The 20,738-nt window shown below is 22.7% G+C and overlaps 1 protein-coding gene across 1 annotated transcript; it reads left to right on the forward strand.

Moving 5' to 3' along the window:
- The first annotated feature begins 7,413 nt into the window (after positions 1-7,413).
- Positions 7,414-10,427, forward strand: LOC134833622 (homeobox protein Hox-B3-like). Its single transcript, XM_063848001.1, has 2 exons — positions 7,414-7,491; positions 9,462-10,427. The coding sequence occupies exons 1-2, from the start codon at positions 7,414-7,416 to the stop codon at positions 10,425-10,427; spliced, it is 1,044 nt and encodes a 347-aa protein (XP_063704071.1).
- The last annotated feature ends 10,311 nt before the right edge of the window (positions 10,428-20,738 follow it).

Genomic DNA, 20,738 nt, shown 5'->3' on the forward strand with positions numbered 1-20,738 from the left:
ACAATAAGTACGCAGAAGAGCTCACGCTGCGTATACATGTATTTAAAAAGGATTATCCATAGTCATGCTACCCAAAATATGATAAAGCAGAATTTTTGTAGATTCGCCAGAGTTGTATTTTTTATGCTTTAAAGTTGTGCTGAGTTGTCAAGGTATGTCGAAAATAGAAAAAAAAAATGTTTAAAATTAGCTTGTTAATGTTCGCCCGGAATGACGACACAGGAGTGACAAAGAATATGCCGCTTCAAGGTTTTGATAAGGAAAAATTTTTTTATGAACTTTTTTAACCTGAAAAGTCTCTTAAGATGAAATAAATGTTGAATTAAGTTTAAGATTTTTTTTTGAGAATAGAAAATTAATAAAAAAAGTAAATTTCTAAGTTTGGATTTTTTTGTTTTTATAAAAATTAAATATTTTTTAAAATTAAATCTTAATAAAAATTTTAATTATTATTTTTTTTGTTTTGATAAAATATATTTTTTTAAATAAAATAATTTAAAATAAATCTTTAATTTGAAAAATTTTGAATAAATTTTTATTTATTTTATTTTTTGATACAAATAAAAATAAAGTTCAAGATAATTTTTATCAAGGATAAAAAATTAAAAAAAAAAATGTCGAAGATTTCTTGATTTATTTATTCAATTAAAATTAAATTGTTCTTCAATGATTTTTTAATTTAATAATTTATTTATTTATTTTTTTGATACCAATCAAGTTCAAAAATATTTATTCTTAAAGATAAAAATTAAAAAAAATTTGAATGAATTTTTTGATTGTCAAATATTTAAATATTTTTAATTTAAATAAAAAAAAAAAAAAGCGAATTTTTTTTAATATAAATTGATTCTCAAAAAAATTAAATAATTATTTCCAAAAATTATTTTTTTTTCAATAAATAAATAAAAAAAATTTTAAAATAAATTTTTATTTCAATTTTTTAAAAATTTCAGCAAAATTAAAATTTTTTTAAAAAAATTTAATTAATTTTAATTAATTTTTTTAAATTTTTTTTAATTAATTAATTTTATTTTATTTAAATTAAAGGAATTATCATTAAAAAACAATTCAACCAATACCAAAAGGAACAAAATAAGGATAATCGAAATGAAATTCAATCGAAAAGTGAAAAACGCTTTGAAAATGAAATGCTACCAAAAATTTAAAAACAAAATAAAAACGAAATTTAATAAAAATTTAGCCATCTACCGATCAAAAGTTGAACTAAATTTTAATTATAACACTTCATATAACAATTTTTTGTGAGTTCTGTTAGTCCTGAAAATTATTTTTATTAAATTTCTCTCAAAATTCATAAAATTTAAACTTTTCAAACAAAATTTAGAAAAAACTAAAAAAAAAAATAAGAAATTAAAACCAAAAATTATCTAAAAAATTAAAATTACTTTCATAAAAATAAAAATTTTATTTTTGCCAAAAAATGCAATTTAATATTTTACAACCTTCAAACCATAACTCGTAATTTTACAGCGATTACGTGAATGAAAAATATGTTTTATGGCAATGCATCAACTGCAGATACGATTTTATGATAAATTTAATGGAAAATTTCATTTAAAAACCTGAAATTTGTTCAAAAAATAGATTTTTATATTAAAAATTTGTTTATTTATTTTTTTTCTAAATTTTTATTTAATTAAATAATAAATATTTTTTTTATTTAATTTTTTTTAAATTCAAATTAATTTTAAAATAAATAAAATCAATTTTCTGCAATTTTTCCTTCAAAATTCGTCCATTTTGTGAAAATCACTGTGAATAAAAACTCATGAATAATAAAAAAATGACATAAAAAATTCAAAATTTTCGTCTTTTAGTCAGCATTTCGTTGGATGGACCATCTTGTGAGATACCTGTAGAGTCGAGCTTCTGATGTAAAGGTTACAAAAGCCCGGAAACTACAGGGTAGGTCACAGGAGCGCTCTGTCGCTTGCAGCCAAACAAACCAAAACATTTCCTTGTGAGTGCTTTTTCCGTCTTTTTCGATGATTTTCCTTCAAATTTTTTTGCGGCAAAATATTTTTCAGGATTTTTAATTATTTTTAACACTTTTTAATTAATTTTACTTTTAAATTCAGGATTTTCCGTGAAGAATTTCAAAATCACTGCTTTCTTTTTGTTTTTGTGTGAGATTTAAATTGGTCCAGCGCCATGATGCTGCGAAGCGATTACCATATATGCGAGAGAGTGTACAAATACAAATGAAAGTTTACTTCACAACGCAAAATTATTGGGGTGCGGTTCCTATTGTCAATGTAACGTGTGTGTGTGTGTCTATTGCAACCATGGAGATTGCGCTCTCGAGTTTTGATATTTTTTTTTGATAAATTTTTCATGAATTTTCTCCTCTAAAAATTTTTTTAACTCACTTTTCTCCGAAAATTTCACAAAAAATCACAAAAATTTTGAATTTCCGTTGAAAAAAAAAATTTTTTTCGACTAAATTAATGCAAGAACATGCACCGAAACTCTCATTCGCATCACGAATGACATCGAAAAATTTGTAGCATCTTTCACCCCTCGCTCATTTGCTGTTCCGCACGTTCGACTCGAACATGTTACAATTCGTAGTAAATATTTCGCGCTGTAGATACAAGTTGTCAGGAAGTTTTTTTTTTGCTGCTGATAAAAAATTAAATTTACAGCTTTTACAGGCACACGCGACGAAAACGGAATTACTGTGATTTTGCGTATTAAAATAATTTTTTTCATATAAATTTTGGCTTTTTTGATGGAAATGTCGCAAAAATCGACTTTGATGATGAAATTTTTGAACAAAAATAAAAATTGAAAGTAAAAACAGGGAAACATCTGATTCTCGGGACAGTGATTGATCACTTTTTGCAGACTAACAATAAAAACCTTCCCCTTGATCCAGATTCCTGTTTTTTTTTGCTTTTGTTTTGCGCTTTCGAAAATGTTGCCTGAAGAGCTTTTTGTTTGTGTTTGCTTCAAAAATGAATAGATGGAGTTGTTTTTAATTTATTTTTGTTGTGTTGGGGACGTTAAAATATTGTTTTTTTTTTTTTTGTTAAAAAAATTAATTTAAGTTAAAAATTAATTTAAATAAAAATTAAATTTTAAGAAAAAAATGAATTTTAATTTTAAAACTTATAAAAAAATATTTAAAGCAATTTTTTATTGTTAAAAAAATAAAAAAAATAAAATTAAATATTTTCTTTTAAAAATAATTTTTTAGCTAAAAAATTGTGAAAATTAATTAAAAATAAATTTTTATTGACAAAAAAAATTGATCTATTTTTCATATTAAAATTTATAAAAAAAATTTTGTTAAATATTTTGTTTAAAAAAGTTAAAAAATCGTAAATTTAAGATTTTTTTTTTTTGAAAAATACATTTTTAGCTAAAAAAATTACTGAAAAATTATTAAAAAAATAAATAAAATTAATTTTTAAATTATTTTGAATAATTTTTTGAGTTTAAAATTTATTTTGTTAAATTTTTAGACCAAAAACTATTTTTTTTATTTTAAATAAATTATTTTAGGTAATAATTTGAAGAAAAAAATTTTTAATCGATTTTTCATTTCAAAACTTAAAAAAATTAATATAAATGATTTTTTATTGGAAATAAAATTAAATATAAAAAATTGTTTTAAAAATAAATTTTTAGCTAAAAAAATATTTGGAGAATTTTTCCGCCATTAAAAAAATATTAAAGATTAATTAAATTATTTTTATTAATCTTTAATATTTTAAAATTAAAAAAAAATTGTTTAAAAATTTAAAAAAAAATAATTTCAGCAATTTTTATATAAAAAATAATTTTAAAATGATAAAACTATTTAAAATTTAATTTTATTTAAAAAAAGGTAATTTTAGAACTAAAAATTATAAAAATATTTTTAAATATTTTTTTTCCTTATAAAAAAATTAAAATTTTTTTCAATTTTAGTTTAAATCAAGAAAAAGACGAAGCTCCAATGAAACAAAAGCTAAAATTTTATACGAAAATGTTGTTGGCATGAAATATAGATGGTGCTAATAGCTCTTTTTTACATCATTATCAAGGATATCTTTCGCCTCACGGGAGATTTTTCTAAATCTGAATCAATGTTTTGTTAACTTGACACACATATTGAATGTCAAATCTCCCATCAATCAAAATTTTCGTGAAAAACTTTTTTTTATTTATGAAATTCAAATTTTTTTGTTTAAAACTTTTTTTTTATTCATTCCATCGACCTAATTTTAATTCCTAAAAAAATTTTTCTTAAGCGAAATTTTCATCTTTTCAACAAAATTTAATAAAACTTAAGTTGTTTACAAAATTTAAAGAGCAGAGCAAAATTGTTTTAAAGTCTCAACAAATTACGTTAACTGTACCTTTCTTTTGTCTTTTCTCCATTGTTTTGCGTTATACAATGAATGACTGCAATGGCAACGTAGACCTAATTGTTTCGTAATCTCACACGTATCCAAGCAGATTATTGAAAAAATAAAAAAAGAAGAAGAATATTGAAAAAAATATTTTTTGAAGAAGGGGATTTTTTTTAATAATTTTATGCGTTTTATCGTTCGTCGCGATTTTTTCTTCGTTGTTTTAAGAAATTTAATTTTGATGATGGATAAATTTTTTTTATGAAATTTAAAATTCTGCTCAAGAATTGAAGGTTTTTCACGTTTTGAACTGATTTTGGATTTAAGGCTTGAGGTTTCCCTGATTTTTTTCTTTAGAAGCAATTAAAATAAAAAATGTCTTTTAAGAAAAAAAAAACAAAAAATGAAAAAAAAAAACAAAATAAAAGAAAAATTAAAATTGAAAAATTATTTTAAATTTTTTTTTGAATTTTTGAGAAATTTTTTTTTGATTTTGATTTTTTTCAAGAATTTTCAATCTTTTATAAATCATAAAAATTAAATTTATTTAAACATAAAAAATAAAAAAAAATTAAAAATATTTTTTTCAATACATTTTCAATTCATGATTTGAAAAATTTTACCTTAAATTATTTTTTTTCTTTCTTAAATCGAATTTTGTTTCTTGATAGATTAAAAAAATTTGTACGCAAAAGAAATAATTTTATATTTGTATCTTTTTTTCTTGAAAAGAAAACTTTTTAACGTCTCTCTTCAGCATCAGATTATTTTTGGATATAAGAGAGAAATTCCATGAGTTTGAAGAAGTTCAATAATTAAAAATTTTCTCATAATAAATTGTAACAAACAATTCGATCCATTATAAAACTTTGTTGAAAATTCAGCTTTGAACCTAAAACAAAATAAAAAAAAAGATTAATATTTATTTTGAAAAAAAAAAATATTTTATAAAAATTAATATCTAATTAATAAAATTAAAAAATAAAATTAAATAATAAAATAAATAAATATAATTAATTTAATATTTTTTGATATAAAATAGTTTTATTTTAATTTTTAAATAATAAAAATGAATTAAATATTTTTTTTTCAAAAAAATAAAATTAATAAATAAATTTCAATAAATTTATGAACTCTAACAGATTTTTCATTTAAATTCTTTTCTTATTTTAATTTAATTTAATTTAATTTTTTTAAATTTTTCAAAGAAATTCTCGACCTTCATTTCCAAACAAAAAAAAATCTCTAACAAAAAAAAAATCAATTTCTTCAAAACTTTCATTTATCAACATCCTGCATCTCCAATAACAACGACACTAATTAAATTCAAAATGAAAAAAACTTGACCGCCAAACATCTCCTACTTCCTTCACATCACTTCATATATCTTCATTACCCTTTTCTGTTTCGACTTAGGTACATTTTTTCTCTTGAATGAATAATAATTACATCCATCAAATTTCTCCTTCTTCATCTTATATTTTTCTTTCATCCCCCAAGAAAAATCCCACAAAACCCGAAATCTATTGAAAAAATTATTCAGAGACAAAAATCTGTCTCTTCAAAATTAAACCCTTTTCTTTGTCTTTAAAAAATTTTGTCATCCTTCAAAAAACTTTTTAAAACTCACCGCTTGTTTTATTTTTATTTTTTGATACACCCTCAAGAACACAGCTTCTGAAAAAAAAAATTTTTTTTCTATGTCAATCCCCGAAAAATATGAAAAAAAAATATTTGCATAAATTGAACATTAATCATTTTAAATGATTTTAAATATAAACATTTTTTTAATATTTTTTTGCACCGCTTGAAACAGCATATTTTTATGTATTTTTCCGACACAGGAAAAAAAGTTGAATAAAATGTCAACAATTCACTCACGAAATTTATGTAAAGTCAAAAAAAGAAAAATATGAATAATGTCATTTTTCGTCATTTCTCGTCATTTCTAAACGAAAAACGTAACAAAAGAAAAAATAATTTATTTTCTGGTTTTGACTGGATAACTCTTTAAATTAAAAAGCGATATTAAAGTCCGACACATATCGAAAAAAAAATTCAAGTCTCGCAAAGGAGTCAAACGATAATTGATGCAATATTGCAATTAGTCGCCGGTCGGTAAATTATATGCCGGGTTATAATTATTGCAGTAATTATTTCAATAGTTCCGAAAGGCAATTTACTCGAATGTATAGACTTTTACATATGAAAATCTAAATATCAATTTAATGTGTTAAAATTGTGTCTGTGCAATTATTAGACGACTAGTTAACTCGTCATTCATTAAAAATTTGAAAAAAAATTTTTTTTTTGAATTCGATCGAATCCTGACGACGAGAAACTTGTCGACATATGCCAGACCAGACCAGATTCGGATTTTCGTCGGGAACTTCCGATGCCGAAGACAACTGTCTCTTGTCAATTTTTGTGTTTTTATTTGGCACCAAAGGAAAAAAAACACAAACAATCGCAAACAAAAAAAGTTACTTTTCCTTTTTTTTTTTTGGAGAGATTTTAATGCAATTATGGATGTTATTCAAATTTTTTTCTGTGACAATGAGACAATTGCGTTAAATAAGTAAGGAGTCTCCTCCGGGTGTCTCTTGTCTATACGTCGCACGAAGCGCCATGCTACCTGTCGTCGATTGCACAAAAACAACAGACTTCGTCAGGTCAATAAACTTTTTTTGGTTCGTCTTTTTTTTCACCTGAAGAAAAATTATGCAAAAATTTTTACCTGAGGAATTGAAAAAAAAGACGAACTCAAAAAAAAATTTTTTTTTTAATTTTTAGGTCAATAAAGTCTTATCAGTAAGTCTCAGGGGAAAAAACTTCCCCTGGATAGATTTTGATATGAGACCAAAAAATGGAGTATATAAAGAAACAGGTAAGTCGAGAATTTATTCTACTTTTATCAGAACTTCCAAAGTGACAAGAACAACTTTTTTCTCTTCTTAAACAAGTTTTTTTTTTAAATTCCTTAAATTCTTTAAAAATTAAGAAAAAATAATTTTAAAAATATTTTAAGTTAATTTTTTAAATTTAAAGAAAAATGAGTGCATCAAACATCATTCAACGCATCAACTACGAGCCCCAAAGAAAATCCTCGGACTACGTCGCCCATCAAAAGGTAAGGAAAAAAATACAAAAATAAATTTTACGTAATTTGTCTTGCTGCGAAACTCACTTCTCACTTCATCTCTTGCGGGATTAAATGCCTAAAAACAAGTGTAACGATTAACAACGAAGTATTTTGTGCGTGAAAAAACATTTGTCTTATCAATAAGCACTCCTCTCCATAGCAAAAAAAGTAGAGCAAATTGCGGGAAAAAAGTTTAAGGAAGAAAAAGTCTGCGGCGTGAACAACAATAAAAATGTGTAACAAAATACATCATTAAAAGACGTCACAATATATTACACCTTATTTTGTCTTTTGGGAGATTTTTTCGTGATGGGAAGAAAATTTAAGGGAAAATTCGCGGAGCAAAATATTTATTGAAAATTTTTAATTTTTCAAAATTCTTAAAAATTATTTTTTTTAAATTAATTTAAAAGAGAAAAATTTTTTAAAAAGTAATTTTTAATTAGAGAAATTCAAAAAAAATAAAAATTTAAAAAAAAATCAATTTAATTATTTATTTATTTTTTTAAATTATTTTAAAAATTATTTTTATCAAATAATTAATATTTCTCATAATTAATATTAAAAAATAATAAAATAATTTTTTTTTTATTAAATTTTTTTTTTTTAAACATTTTTTGAAAAATTTAAATATTTTTTTTAAAAAAAAATATATTAAAATTTTTTTAAATTTTAAATTATTTAAAAATTTAAAAAAAAATTAAAATTTAAAAAAATTAAAATTTTATATAAAAGCTCAAAAATTTTATAAAACAAAATTAAAATAATTTCTTGAAAAATTCTCTTAAAAATTTTAGAAACAAAAATTTATTTTTTTAAACTTGCTTTTAAAGCTTGAATATTTCCCTAAAAATTAAAATTAATAATAAAAAAAAATAAAATAATTATAAAGAACTCATTATTGCACTTTTAAAATTTTTATTTTTTTTACTACCAAATTAAAAAAAATAATAATATAACGAGAAGACACAATTTTTTTAAATATTAAAAAAATTTTAATTATTTTTTTTCTCATGAAAATAATTTTTTAATTTTAATTTTTAAAAAATTAAAATAAAATTTTGAAATTTAAAAAAAATTTTTTAAAAAAAAAAAATTTTAAATTTAAAAATTTTTTTAAATAATTTTTTATTTTTAAAAATTAATAAAAAAATTTTTTTATTTTATTTTTAAAAAAATTTTTAATTAAAATAAATTAATTTTTTAAATAAAATAAAATTTAATTTTTTTAAATAAAATTTTATTTTAATTTTAAATAATTTTTAAAAATCTTATAGAAATTTGTAAAAATTTAAAATTAAAATAAAAATTAAAAAATAAAAATTTTTCAAAAAAAAAAATAAAATTCTAATTAAAAAAATTAAAATTAATTAATTAAAAAAATTAATTTGAAAAATTAATTAAAAATTTTAAATGAAAAAAATATTTTCTCATGAAAATCTTATTAAACTTTGTAAAAATTTAAAATTTAAAAAAATTTTTTGAATCAAATTCATTAAAAATTAAATAAAATTAAAATATTTTAAAAAATAAAAAAAAAATACTTAAAAAAATTAAACTAATTTTGAAAAAATATTTTCCATGAAAAAAATAACTTTTGGCAATTTTGGTGAAATTTTCATCTCATTGCACAAAATAAAAACAGTAAAGACCTCGAACGCTCTTAAACCGTGCATGCGTGTGTGTCTATAAATCATGATTAATAGTCTTCGCTTTTTTGTCTGCTGCTCTCACAGACGACGACAAGAGGTGCTGAAAATCTTGATTCCCCTCTTGTACACTTTTTTCAATGTGATTTGTTTGTGATGTTATTATAATGTTAAACACTAAGCGGCATACAAATGACCTTTCTCGGTTTATTTCTTTCTTTTCACGACTTGTTTGATTCTTCGTCGTCCCAAAAAATAAAAAAAGATGAAAAATGATTTTAATTTTTGTTTTTTTCAAATTTTTTCCAGACTTACGTGTCAACTTCAGTGATGTATCCGACCTTAACTCCTTCCTTCGACGTTCAACGACGTGGCATCAAGCGTTCCTGCTCCTCTGACGAAGATGATTTCGCGACGCCGGCAAGCAAAAGATGTCGCACCGCCTTCAGTAGCAAACAGCTGAGCGAACTCGAGAAGGAATTTCAGTTCAATAATTATTTGTGTCGCCCGCGGAGGATCGAAATTGCGCATCGTTTGTCACTTTCGGAGCGTCAAGTCAAGATTTGGTTCCAAAATCGTCGCATGAAGCACAAAAGATGCATCACGACGGGCAACGAGAGCAAATATGAGATGCGTTCGATGGCAATTCGTCAATCGCCGCCCAAAGTTCATCCCTCAATTGCCCAAAGACGCGACATTGTCTCACGTTTAATGGCACATTCGCAACTTCATTCGACCCAAAAAGCAGCGGAAGTCCCTCAAATCGCTGCGACACCAACAATTGCCTCTCCGGAAAAACTCATGAACTCAAAAGTCTACGATTGGAATCACAACTCTGTCAAATTAAACGAACAATATATCTCGAAAACGACCGATGCTTACCCCGAAATTGTCGATTTCTTCTCGAATATCGAACCAAAAACGCCGGAAAAGAAGAAAAATGATGAAATTCCCTCAAAAATTGTCAAATCCGAGTCAGCTGATGAAAGTTTCGATGCCGCTTATGAAGATCTGCTCGATTTTTGCGCCTTGAATGCTGAAAATAATAATTTTACAGCGAATTTATTCAACGAAGAAGACTTTAATGGTCCACTGACGTCATCAATTGCTGCAACGACACAACCCGACATCAATGACAACTATCAATCAACGTATAATTTCATGCTGGATACGCTTGAGGCACCGCTGCAACCTGCTATCACAATTGAATGGATCGAGAATCAGAGTGAAAGTAATCTTTTTGAGTCCTTTGCCAATGATTTTGTGAGTCTGTAAAGGAAAAAATGTAAATTATTTGTAAAAATTTGTAAATTTTGTTTTGTAAATACGTGATAAGCCCCGAAAATGTTCAAAAACTTACTTAAAATTAGATTTTAAGATTTATTATATAAGATTAGTTTGTAAGAATGAAGACTGTTTAGATTTAAGAAATTAGAATAAGAAAAAAAAATTGTAAATAAATTTGTGATTTAAAAAAAATATTTTAAATTAATTGTTAAGAAAATCCTTAAAATATGAAAAAAATCTTGTGAAATATTTTTAATAAGTATAAAATAAATATAAAAAAATAAATTTTAATTATTTTAATGAAAAAAAATTTTTTTTTTTATTTTTAAAAATTTCTTGAAGTCATTGAAATCTTTAAAGCCTCTCAAAAATATTGAAAATATTTTTTTTTTCAAAGAAAATTTTTTTTCAAGCCTTGAAATATTATTTCTTATTAATTATATTATTATCTACAAAAATAATTTCTTTTTTTTACTTTAAATAAAAAAAAAATTATATTACAAAATTAATTTAACAAAATTTTTCAATTAAATCCTTCCAAAAATAATTTTTTATTTTTTTTAAATTTTAATTTTTATGTTTTTTTTCCTTTAAATATTTTATTTTTTATTAAAAAAATCAATAAATTAATTTATTTCTTATCGTTTCTTTAAAATAAAAAAAATATTATTTGAATACAAAATAAAAAAATAAATCTAAATAAAAAATTATTTTTTTTTATCACAAAAATTTTAATCGAAAAATTTCCTTCAATAGATTTAAAAAAAATATTCCTTAAATATTTTTTTAAATAAGTTTTAAAATTTTAAAAAATTATTATTTTTAAAAATGTCTTAAATCTTCTGAGTCTCTAAAAATTTCAAAAAAAAATATTAAATTTTTCGTTATTTTTTTTTTAGAAGAAAAACTTCGTTCAACTCCATTTTTTAATATTTTTTTTTATTTTATATTTTAAAAACTTTAATTTAAACATATATTTTTTTATTTAGGTAAATATTATTTTTAATCTTTTTAAATTTTTTTAAAAAAATAATTTATTTATTTCTTTTCAAATAAAAAAAAAATTATTTTGATACAAAATTTGTTTTAAAAAATTTCTAAGTAAGAAAAATTTAATTTTTTAAAACAAAACTTTTAATGGAAAAATTTCCTTCAATAAATTTATTTAATATTTTTAAAAAATGTATATTTATTTTTTTTGTTTGAAAATATTTAAAATATTAAATATTTTTTTTTAAATTTTATTAATTAATTATTTTAATTTATTTCTTTTAATTTATTTTAATTAATTAATTAATTTAATTATTAATTTACAAAAAAAAATTTAAAAATAATGAAAAAAATGAAAACTCCCCTAATTTTATTAAAAACTCAATTAAATCAAAATTAGTTATCAAAATATTCAAAGATATTTAAAAACTCTTCAAGAAAAACAAAATATTTTGTAAATAAATTTGTACTTCAATAAATAATAAAATAAACTTTAGTCCATTAGTTTTTTGTACGTGATTTGTTCTCCTCGTTGTCTTTTCTTGCTCTTTATTAAATTTCTCCCTGTTTTTTCAAGACAGACACAAAAGCTGTGCCACAAAGTTTTCTCATAACACTCGAAAGTAAGAAATATTCATATTTTCAGTCCATCTGAAGGAAGAAGAGGAACAACACGAGGGACCACGAGCCAATCCATCAAACGACGAACATTGATTTGACAAATTTCTCTAATAAAATTTAAGCACCTTCCTTAAATGATACAACAATATGTTGCGAAATTCATAACGAATGCGATTAAGTGAAGGTTTTTTTGTTGGTCGTTTGTTCGAATTTTTTGCGAGAATGAGTGACGAGACATGCCTTGCATGCGTGTTTTGTGTCGTAAATGACCTTAAAATGTGTTTGAAGATGTTTCAATGGGAGGTTAGATGGGAATTTTGCGAGAGAAGAAGATTGATTTGAAGTGTTTTTAATATTTTTAAACGTTTTAAAGGGAGAAAAATTGACTTTTGAATAAAAATTTAGCAAAAAATTGTCTATTGAATGAAATATATAAGTTCAAGCACGTGAAAAAATATTTTTTTAAAATAAATTCCTAAAATTTGATAAAATTAAACTTTTGAAGAACAAAAAAAATCATTAATAAAAAAAATTGAAAAAAAAAATTTTTTTAAAATTTTAATAAAAAATTATTTATTAATTTTAAAAAAACCCTTTTTTTATTTCAATATTTTTTAAAATTTTTATTTATTTTAATTATTTTATTTAATTAATTTAATTTTATTTAATTAAATTAAATTATTTTTTTTAAATTAATTTAAATTCATTATAAATTTTTAAATTATTATTTTAAAAAATTTTAATTGAAAAATATGAAATTTGTCTAAAAAATATATTTTCTGTTAAAAAAATAAATTTAATTCATCACAAAAAAATTCGAAAAACCCCCAAATCCATAAAAAATTTTGATTTTTCCATTCAAGTTAAAATTTAATTTCCACTCAAGAAAAAGTACGCATATTTTTAATTTTTCCCAATACAACGCCGATTATCTTAAAATCCCCTTTAAAATAAAAACTGCTGACGATCGAGAAATTCATTCAATTTTCCCAACAAAATAATTTCTTTTCTTTCAATTTTATATTTATTTATTTATTTAATGTGTGTCAGCGCTCAAAACCGATCGAATCTTTCTTCTCTTCTATTCATTCATTCAATTCATAGGCAAAAAGCATTTTATTGGCAAAACTTTTCTATTAAGACGACGCACGGAGAAAAAAGATAGTGTTGTTCGATATAATGGTTGTGTCATGCTTTCATTACATTTATAAAGACAAATAAGATTGATTAACCCTTTTTTTCCATTCAGCAGCAGCAAGTTTTGTGAAAAGAGACTTTGTCTCTCGAGGGATCTAAAATTTCTCGGTTTTTATCTAAAAAATATTTCATTTTCTGTTTATCATTAAAGTTCGTTCATTTCCATTGCGGAAGCGAGAGAAAAAAAAATAACTCGAAAGATAATGATGATACTAATAATAATCTTTTGCGGATTAAAGTTTCATCTGCGGCGAAACGAACGAATTAAAGTCGAGTAATTGAATCGCACTTTAAGTTTGCGTTCTCAAGAAATTTTTAGCTGAAGCGAAAGACGACGAAGAGTTTTGTTATCAGCGTGTTTTTATTACATTTTATGTTTGATGCATGATTTCCTGTGTGTTTTTCTCGTCGTGTATCTTTCGCTTCTTCTTCTTCTTCTTTTCATGAAGACACATTTTCTTTGTACCTCCGTTGCTTGCCTGTCGCTCTCTAATATAATTTCTTTGATTGTTCGAAAAAGCAACGAACAAAAAAAATTTGAAAGTCTTCGTAAGGAAAAAGAATAAAAATTAAATCGCATTTGAATCAATTGATAATTTAAAAAAGCCCAATGCACATTTTAAAAATTCTGCAAAAGAGATATTTTGAATTTTTATCCCGAGTTATATTTATAATGTTGCCCTAATGCAAATTTTTATATTTTTATCCATTTAAACATTTGAAATTCTAATTTTAATGCATTTTTAAATTTTGCCCCAATGCACATTTTAAATTTTTATCATTTAAAAATTTTTAACATATTTTTTTTAAAATTTAGTTTTGAAGTTTGTTTCAAATTTAGATTATAAATTTATTTTAATTTGTTTAAAATTTGCATTGGGATAGAAACAAAAGATTTTTGTCCCAAAGCAAATTTTCAATTTCTATCCCAATGCAAATTTTAAAGAGATTCAAGTCAGTTTATGAATCAAAATTATATCTTAAAAATTTATAACCTTAAATTTTTACATGAAATAAAAAAATGTGCATTGGGACTTAAAAATTTCTCAAGAAATCTTCTGAAATTCGTTTTTTTTTAAGAAAATCCCATTGCACATTTAAATGATTCTTATGTCAAAATTTTTTAAAATAACTTATTTTTATATTTAAATTCTTAATCCTGTAGAACATTTTGAAACAATTTGCTTTAAAAATTTTCATCCCAATGAACATTTGAGTTTTTTAGCCCAATGCACATTCTAAATTTTTTTCCTCTTTCTTTTACAGACAGACTGAAACTTCTTTTTTTTTTTGATGATAAATGTAACAAAAACACATGCAGGAAATCATGCATCAAACATAAAATGTAATAAAAACACGCTGATAACAAAACTCTTCGTCGTCATTCGCTTCAGCTAAAAATTTCTTGAGAACGATGAAAAAAAGGCAAATGCAAAACTCCCATCATCTATCTATCTCCATACAAACACGACGCTTCAACATGCGTATAAATAGTATTTTTTTTTCTGAATTAAAAGGGAATCTACACTCGCTTCGTCGTCGTCGTCACAACACAATGTGATACAACCGTTGAACGTATCCTCCCTACTTTATTCCGCTCGTACGTTTTGTAAGTACATTTCATGGCGGTCATCAATCTTCCTCTCTTCTTGTCAGTTGACAGCTCATCGGCGTCGCACAAAAAGGGGTCTAATCAATCTTAAGCGTTTTTCGGGTTCATAAATGTAATGACGTCACTGACACAACCATTATATCGAAAAAAAAATATTTCGATACACAAAACAGAAAAAAGTCTCCTTATTTTATATTCCGACACAGAACAGCGGCAACGACGAGTGATGTGCATGTGATGTCCCGAATATCTCTCGCTTTTTTTATTCAGATTTTGGGGTTAGCTTGAGATAAGTCGGCGTCGTATTGGGAAACCTTAAAGCATATTGCGTACTTGACAGAGCGACGTTTAGCGTGGAAATTAAATTTAAACCGCACTTGAATGGAAATTTAATCAAAAATTATGGATTTGGGGGTTTTTAGATTTTTTTTGTGATGAATTGCATTCGATTTTTATTTCATTCATTTTTTTAAACTTTAAAATTAATAAAATATCAAAATCAAAAAAAAATAATTAATTTTATTTGAAAATTTATGAAATATTTCAATAATAATTAAATTTTTTAAAAATTAATTTTAATTTTTTTTAATAATAATAAATTAATTTTTTTTCAATATTTTTGGTTTTTAAAAATTTTTATTGAAAAATAATTGAATAAATATTAATATTTTTTTATTATTTATTTTATTTTTATTTATTGAATAATTAATTAAATATTTTTTTAAATTAATTTATTAAATTAAAATTTAATTTATTAATTTTTAAGTAAAAAAAAATAAATCTTGAAGTTATCCAATAACAAGCAATTTTTTTTAATAAACTATATATTTTTTTTTAATTATTGACTTTTTTTAAATTTAAAAAAATAATTAATATAATTTTTATTGATTTTTTTTCATTCACGTGCCGCCTTCAAACCATCATGTCACCAAATTCCATCAAAAGTATCTCATAAAGTCTTCAAAAAAGATAAAAAATCAAAAATTTCTTAATAAAAGTGACATCAAACTGTCAAGTCGTTGTCTCTCCTCTTTTTTTTTCTTTCATCATCATCTGAAAAAAAATATCTTCAACCAAAAATTTTTAACATATTAATTTCCCATTTTTCATTCTTTCTTCTTCGTTCGTCTTCTTTTCTTCAATTTCTTTTCTTTTTCATATTTTATCACAACAACGTAATAAAGTAATAATGAATATTCAGCTACTTACAAAAAAAACTTCACTTCAAAAAATTTGATTTTAAATAAAAGAAAAATCAATTCTCACCTTCTTTCTCTCCTTTCATTCAAATTTTTATTTCTTTACAATTACCCGAAGAAGAGAGAAAAAAAAAGATAATTTCTTTCACAAAAGTCTACGAAACAATTTTTTATGGTTATTAGACAATGTTGTGCCGTGCAAGTAACAACTTGTGCACGTTGCCAGACCACACAAATAAATTTTCTGTGGGCACATTTATATAAGATGGCACATAAATATTTGGTTATTTTAATATTTAATTGTCCTAAAATTTAGCCAAGTACCGAGCATGAGTTGTACGACGACGAAAAAAAAGAAATAAATGAAATAAAGGGAGAAATTTATAAAGTAACTGCGTTGACAAATGTGGTAAGAACTGTGCAACGGTAGAGATGAGAAGAAAAGGGTTGCATTCCCTTTTTTTATTTATTTATTTTAAATATTATTTTTTTGGAGGAGATAACAAGGCTGTATTAAGAGATATCAGTCGAGAATTATTTGTTTGCTTAGTGTTTGTTAAGCACGCGGATTATTATTAATTTATTAAAATTAAATTTAATTTCATGTAGAAAAATTTTGCTAATTTTTTTGAGGAAGGTAAAATTGGGAAAGTTGTTTCATTTTTCTTTATTTTTTTTATTTATTTTTTTTATTTTATAAATTTTTTAATTTATTTTTATTTTTTTTTAGAAATTTTTTTAAACATTTTTTTAAATTTTTTTAAATTTTTATTTTTAAATTTTTTGAAAAAATGTTCAAAAAATTTTTTTTGAATTATTTAGAATTTAAAAAATATTTTTTAAAATATTTGAAATTTTTATCTTCACTTATTTTAATTTTTTATTTAATTTTTAATTTTAACTTTTTTTTTATTTGAGAAATTTTTTCTTTATTTTTTTTTTTAAGTTAAAATTTATTTATTTTTTATTTTTATAATTTCTTTTGTTCAATTGAGTTTTGATAAATAATTTTTTTTTTATTATTTAAAAAATATTTTTTTAAAATATTTAAAATTATTATCTTCAACTAATTTAATTTTTATTTCTAATTTTAAATTAAATTTTTAAAATTTTTTTAACAAAATTAAAAATTTGTAAATTTAACATCCAATTCTTAATTTGTAAATTTATTTTAAATTATTTTTTTAGAATTGTAAAAAAAAAATAAAATTTGAAAATTTTCTTGTTAATTTTCAGAAAAAAGTTTTATGATCCTTAATGTAATTTAAAATCATAAAAAATTAAAAAAAAAATTTTGAACTTGAATTAGCGAAAAGCGAATTTCAAATTTTAACGGTAATTTTTTGAACTGACATTTTTAAATTTTTTCAAATAAAATATGTTTTTTACAAAAAATTACTTTCTTTACGATTTCTGAAAGTTATTGTTAAAATTTTGATGAAATAACTTTCCAAAAAATTTTTAAAACAAAAATTAAAATGAAACATTTTCCATAATTGTATCATCCTAATTAAAAAAAATTAGTAAAAATTTCCTTTTTTTCTCCTCGTAAAAGGTAGAAAAACGGACAGTTGACTCTAATTTGCGTCATAAAGTGCATCTGGTCATTCGTTCATATTTTTCTTGTTTTCTGCTGATGCCACACAATTAAGGGACAGTGAAAAAAAAGATGAGTTATGAGATGTGTGCACCTTAGTGTAATTTAACCACAATTCACATATTTTCTTTCCACATTTTTTATGACCTGGCAGAAAAATTTGTATTTAAGTTTTAAATTACAACGTCGTTCGTTCGTTGCTCATTCATTGCCTTCGTCGTTGTCGTTGCGAAATGGGGTGAGGGTACAGCACATTCTTATCTCTATAAATTTCTTTTTTTTTCTCGCACATTATTTAACTTTGCTGCTCTATTTAATTCATATAAGCGAGTAAGTAAAAAAAAACTTTAAAATGTAAATAGAATCGATTTTTTATCGGCATTCGTTTAAATACGACGCGCTGTGGCAAGTTTATTATCGTCAATAAATGTTTTTTTGAGAAGTAGAGGAGAGGGTGTCACAACAAACAAGTACTTTAGCGAAGAAATTTAAGACCGACTATAAAATGTTTGAATGGTTAATAATAACATGCGTTTTCTCTCGTTCGATAAGGACTTTTGCGATGAAATTTCTTTTGTTGGACATTTTTAGCGGTTTTCTCTTCTTCATTCAATGAAGTTGATGAGATAAGAAAAAAAATTTGCTTTCAGTGAATAGAAAAAAGATGCAAAAAAGGAAAAACAAATAAAAATATTATCAAAGAAAAAAATCTGAAGGAAGTGAAGGGACTCTTGAAAAGTTATCGTAAAAGTGTTCAATAGAAAATTTTTTTAAAAAAATTCAATGATATCAAAAAAATCAAAAGAAAAGCACCGGAAGATAGTTTTATGAGCAAATTTGATACAAAAAAAACTCAACCTTTCTAAAAAAAAGTGTCAAAATATGAGACAATAGTATGCTAAAAGTTACTTCTTGAATTAACAAAAAAAAAAGAAATATTCAAAGTACATTGAAAAAATTGTTTTGGTAAAAAATTTAAAAAAAATTGGTTAACGATAAAAATTCTTATTATTTAAATTAAAAAAAAATATAAATAAATTAATATCAAATAAATTAATATTTATAAATTAATGAAGTAAATTAAAAAATTTTATTATTAATATTATTCTCGATATCATTATTAAATTAATATCAAAAATTATAATTTTTTTAAATTTTAACAAATAATGTTTTTTTTTTATAAAAAAATTTAAATTTTTTTTTAAATTTTAAAAAATTAAATTAAATTTTTTTTTTTAAATTTTTAAAAAATAATTTGATTTAAAAATCATAAAAAAATTCATCTAATTGATGGAAAAATTAAATCTAAAGAAAAATCCGACAATTAAAAATAATTCATACAATTTTCAATTGAAAAATTGAATTTTTAATACTTTTTGTGGAAACTAGTTTAATATTTTATGCAAAATTCTGTTAAATTTAAAAATTAAATTAATTTCTTAAATTTTAATCAATTTGGAGTCGATTTAACTTCTTAAATTAAAATTTTTGTTTACTTCTCTAAATAATAATTTTCTAAAATTCTTTCATTTAATAAATCAGAATAATTCATTTGATGACAAAAAATGATTTTTTTAAATTTAAAAAATTTTACAAAATTATCATTTTAAATTTTAAAAATTTAAACGACTCAAAATCAATTAAAATTTTAGAAATCAGCTTGAAATTTTAAATTTAAAAAAAAAATTTGCATAAAATATTAAAATTTCACCGAAAAAGTCTTAAAAATTAATTTTTCAACTAAAAATTGCATCAAAAAATTATTTGAAAATTAATTTTACAAAAAATTTCCATTCCATAATTTTTCACTCGAACCATAATTTAGTTCAAATTTAATTGAATTTTCCATCATTTGCCAACAAAAAATGAGCTCCTTGCATATTTTTAATTTTAAGCACGTGAAAGATACATCAAACCTGTTCTCAATTAATTTCCAATTTATATTACTTTGGCTTACTGTGTCATCTTTTTTTCTATCCAGATACCTAAAAATAAAAAAAAATAACGAATTTATAATATTTTTTTTCCAAATAATCCCCTTCTTTACATTTACAACAACAACAAACACGACTTTATGACGAGCACGATGAAATATTGTTGCGGACCTTGTACTACATTGCATTCATAATTCATTAATAGACGCGTATCGACTTAAGCTGCACATTAAAATTCAATTGAATTGTATCAATGGTTTTAGAAGAATAGACCACCCGACACTTGTTTGAGCATTTTTTGGGCTTCAGTCGAACGTAAATCGATATTTTGATGACTTTTTTGGGCTTCAATCTGAAAAAAAAGAAAAAAATCGTTAAGCCTTTATTCGAGCATTGAAGCAAAGTTGCCGAAAAAAAAAAGTTTTTCGTTTATCTAACTGATTTTTTTTTGTCTATGGCTTCTATGGATGCCTGAAAAAAAAAAGCAAAAAATCAAGAAAGTCTCCAAACAGAAAAAAAAACAACAACAAGTTTCGTATAAATAAACAATTGTAGACTTTCCAAGCTCAATGTACAGCTCAACGCCGATGAATAATGGATTTGTAGAGAATTTTTGATGTTTGCTCCGCCCATGAGTTGCGCACGCAATCAACTTGCTCGTTTCTGTGCCGTTGCAAGATGTGGGTTGGTGTCCAACCAGCGCACACATTTCTTCACATGAAGCAAAAAATCTCGAATTTATTTGCTGCGAGAACGAGAACGGCGCGCTTTCAGTATACTTTGTGCCATTGGCTCGACACGTGCTGCTGAGTGTTGCAATTTTTTTCAGAGAAACTTTTTTTTACTACAAAAAAAAATTAATAAAAAAATGCTGAGTGACAAAAAATTTGGATATCGGTGACATAAAATTACTGAAAAAAATTAAAAAAAATTATTAAAAATAATTTTAGTGAATTAAATTGGAAAATTATTAAAAATGGATACCAAAGTGATCGAGAAAAGTGTAGAAAAAAAATTTAAGATCTGTGAAAAATTACCTTTTGTGTCTCATTGATCCTTGAAATCTTCTAAAAATTAGATTTTCCTAAAAAAAAATATTTTTAATTAAATTAATTTTTAAAAAATTAAAAAAAAAACTCAAAAAAAATC

This window comes from Culicoides brevitarsis, chromosome 3 (assembly GCF_036172545.1).
Source record: "Culicoides brevitarsis isolate CSIRO-B50_1 chromosome 3, AGI_CSIRO_Cbre_v1, whole genome shotgun sequence".
Classification (NCBI taxonomy): domain Eukaryota; kingdom Metazoa; phylum Arthropoda; class Insecta; order Diptera; family Ceratopogonidae; genus Culicoides; species Culicoides brevitarsis.

Excerpts from the sequence above, each read along its gene's own strand:
- LOC134833622 (XM_063848001.1), top strand. The coding sequence starts at position 7,414 with ATGAGTGCATCAAACATCATTCAACGCATCAACTACGAGCCCCAAAGA. Across the intron at positions 7,492-9,461 it reads ACTACGTCGCCCATCAAAAG|ACTTACGTGTCAACTTCAGT; the intron begins GTAAGGAAAAAA and ends AATTTTTTCCAG.